The sequence below is a fragment of the Myotis brandtii genome, unplaced genomic scaffold (genome assembly GCF_000412655.1).
Source record: "Myotis brandtii unplaced genomic scaffold, ASM41265v1 scaffold266, whole genome shotgun sequence".
Lineage (NCBI taxonomy): Eukaryota > Metazoa > Chordata > Mammalia > Chiroptera > Vespertilionidae > Myotis > Myotis brandtii.
Genome location: NW_005360124.1, coordinates 7605185 through 7608442, shown reverse-complemented (window position 1 = coordinate 7608442; position 3258 = coordinate 7605185). Strand labels below are relative to the sequence as shown.

The 3258-nt window shown below is 45.1% G+C and overlaps 1 protein-coding gene across 1 annotated transcript in view; it reads right to left on the bottom strand.

The window, feature by feature from the left end:
• The window catches only part of RFK (riboflavin kinase), a 32857-nt gene that overhangs the window by 4947 nt on the left and 24652 nt on the right, over positions 1-3258 (bottom strand). Inside the window, exon 4 of the mRNA XM_014541229.1 lies at positions 1158-1165. Within this exon, the coding sequence (XP_014396715.1) occupies positions 1158-1165 (8 nt within the window). The remainder of the gene's footprint in view (positions 1-1157; positions 1166-3258) is intronic.

The window sequence follows — 3258 nt, the reverse complement described above, 5'->3', positions numbered from 1 at the left end:
GCCTCCAGGCCGTGCGCTGCTGCTGGGAGTTTTCCACGCCCAGGCCCTTCGAATTGCGGCGGGGACTCCGTTTTTCAGCCTGGCGGCTTTGAAGGCGCCGTTCAGGGACCGTAATACTAAGTGTGTTTTTTTGTTTGTTTTTCCCTTCCTCGTTTTCATTAAGATCCTGACGCCAAATAGAAACATTCTTTGGGTTTTTGACAACCACTCGATTGCTTGTCATTCACCACTCATCCCGCACTTAAACATTTGTTAAAGTTCCAAAATTCCAGGTCAGAGATCACCTCCTCAAGAGGCCTTTCCCGCCCTGGCCGGCCTGGCTCAGCGGATGGGGCGTCAGCCTGCAGACTGAAGGGTCCTGGGTTCGATTCCGGTCAAGGGCACATGCCCGGGTTGCGGGTTCGGTCCCCAGTAGGAGGCAGGAGGCAGCCGGCAGCCGATCAGTAGTTCTCTCTCATCATTGATGTTTCTGTCTCTCCCTCTTCCTTCCTCTCTGAAATCAACAAAAATATATTTTAAAAAATAATAATAATAAATTTTTTTTAAAAAGAGGCCTTTCCTTCCTGCCTGCCCTAAGTGGCCTCCATTTGACCGTGGTCTGAAGTTCTATCAGAATGTGAGCTCCAGAGGCGCAGGGCCTGTCTGTGACCAGTGGAAGGTTTCAAGGATGCGGTTGCCCACCCCTGGACCCCAGGAGGCACGCAGCCTCCTACCCAAGCTCCCTCCTAGGCTGTGTTCTAGCAACTTCATGACCCTGATGAAAGGCTTGATCTCCGCTGCAATGCAAATCCGTGAGCCTCTGGCCCTTGCGGGTAAAGGTTACCCCCAGAAGGACAGCTCGGGAGACACACATGACTCACAACGTCATCCTCCTTGTCCTTGTCTTGAGAAAGAAGTTTTAATTATCCTCTTTTACCTTTCTCTACTGAAGGGGAGCAGAGTTTGCCACCCCCAAAAGATGCCTCTTTGGGGATATGGGTTACTTTAGGCTGGTGAATATAAAAAAGCAGATGTGGGGGGAGCTCTGAAAACCAAGTATAAGTTGCCCTTTATAAGAGAATATTCACATTTGTGAAGGAAAGCTGCAAGGGTGTTGCCCTCACTGTACCCGGAAGAGGAGGCTATCAAAATCTCTGTAAAGCTGTTAACAATGAAGAGGTGGGGACTTCTGCAGAACAGTCTTATCCTTGTTAACTGCTTTTCCTGGGTACCTCCGGTCACCGACTCCCACCCAACATCTTTTGCCTTTAGCTGAAGGTGACATTTAAGGCAATGGCTTCCACCATTTTGCCAACTTACTTGGTGTTGCTGGGTCTCTCCTGTGTGTAAGGAGGCCTGCGTGTTATTAAATGTAAATTTTTCTCCTGCTAATCTGCTTTGTGTCAATTTAATCGTTACACCACCCAGAAGAACCTTGAAGGGTAGAGGAAATTTTTTTCCCACGAACACTACAAATGCGTGGGAAGTTTTGTCCAGACTTAGCTATTGCTTTTGTTACCGAGAAAATCCACCAGCCCAGAATGGTGTCACTGGTGCTATATTCCTGGATACCAACCCTACAATAACCAGAATGGTGAGCCGAGGTCTTTTTCCCCAGGTTCATGTCTTGCAATGCTTAGAATGAGCTCCACGGACCAAAAGATTGAAGCAAGAGTGTGGAAAATTTATTACAAGCAGATTCAGACTCCCTTCACGGGGAGTGGGGGCCCAGTAATAGACTGCCCCCCTTAAGCCTTGTGGTCCAGGGGGATATATTTGCTACAAGCCTGCTTCTATACATGTGTCACCTGATTGATTCCCTCATTGTTCTTGCTCAGCAAGGGACCTGAACTTTCCCTGTTTCTATGTGTTCTTTCTCTGTTCCTACGCTGAACTTTCTCTGTTTCCATGCGTTCATACACATTGTTGCTACAGGCCCTCCCTTGTTTTCCCATGCCTCCCGCTTTGAGTCCAGAAACATTTTATTATTTCTGCTTGGTTGGTTCCTGTGATTATGCTTGCTCAAGCTGCCGTGTCTGCCCCTGCCTTTTCCTCCTGCCTTTGTTTCCCACTGGCCCCCTGCCTTATCTGCCTGCCTTTCAAGTTAACCCTCTCACCTAGATTTAATACCTGACCCAACTGTTGTTTCAGACTTTCCTAGTCGTCAAATGACTATCTGAAGAGTAGTGTATACAGGGTGGATACTCTTGACAAAGGGATTACTTACATTCACTGGTGGGACCAAGAGGGATGATGCAAAATCTCATCATGCTACTTAGAATGGCAGGCAGTTTAAAACTTATTGATTGTTAAGTATATGATTGTCTAACCACGATGCTGTACACATGAAACCAATACGAAATGGTATTTTAAAACTTTAAAAAATAAAAGTAAATAAACTTCATTGCTACAGAATAGTAAGAAGCTAGGAACATTCCAGGACAAGTGGGATAGGGAAACTAAGACAATTAAGGTAAGTAGCAGTTTGCAGCCACCTAGTAAATCCTATCTTCCCTAAACCAAGGACACTTCAGAGTAAATGGTTTGTACTTCTCCCTCGGCCTCTCCGCCCTAGGCCTCCTAGGCCAAAAGCCTCTCAGCCTCTGCACCCTGCTCTCGCTCTCTCTTGTCCTTGGCTGGATTCGAACCTCAGTCCCTTCAATCCCCAGGCCGATGCTCTATCCACTGAGCCAAACCAATCTGCACTCTTCCCCTCCCTTTTTTTTTTAGGGCCTAAAGCAGAGGCTTTCAATCACCTTTTTTTTATGGTAGATTCAACTAAGACCACTTGTTGAGGTTAAAGCACTCACATTTGCCTCTTGTTGATCACTGAGAGAGAAAGAAGTCCTACAGGGCCCCTGTAGTTAAAGTGTGAAATCCCTACATGAGGAGAGAGAAAAGGAGAATATGTCATTTTTTTCCATGTCTCTAATATTCAGAAATATTCCCCCGAGAAAATTGGGGAGAAGAGACAGGGAATAAGGTTATGTGTGCCTGTGCCTAGCTCCTGGTAAGCCTTCTCAACCTCTGAAAGAATAACAGGATAACTCCCTGTGGACTAAAAGGCATCTCTGGTCAGCCTCAAAAAAATATAATAAAAATAAAAAATAAAAAATAAATAATATGAATTTGTCATTTGCTTTTACAAAAGTGAGATCATATTTCTCAGTTACTTTATTCTTTCTTGCTTAATTCATTAGGGGAACCCTCCAGACCAGTAGCTAGAGATCCAACTTGACCTTTTATTTTTTATTTTTTTATATTTATATTTTTTATTTT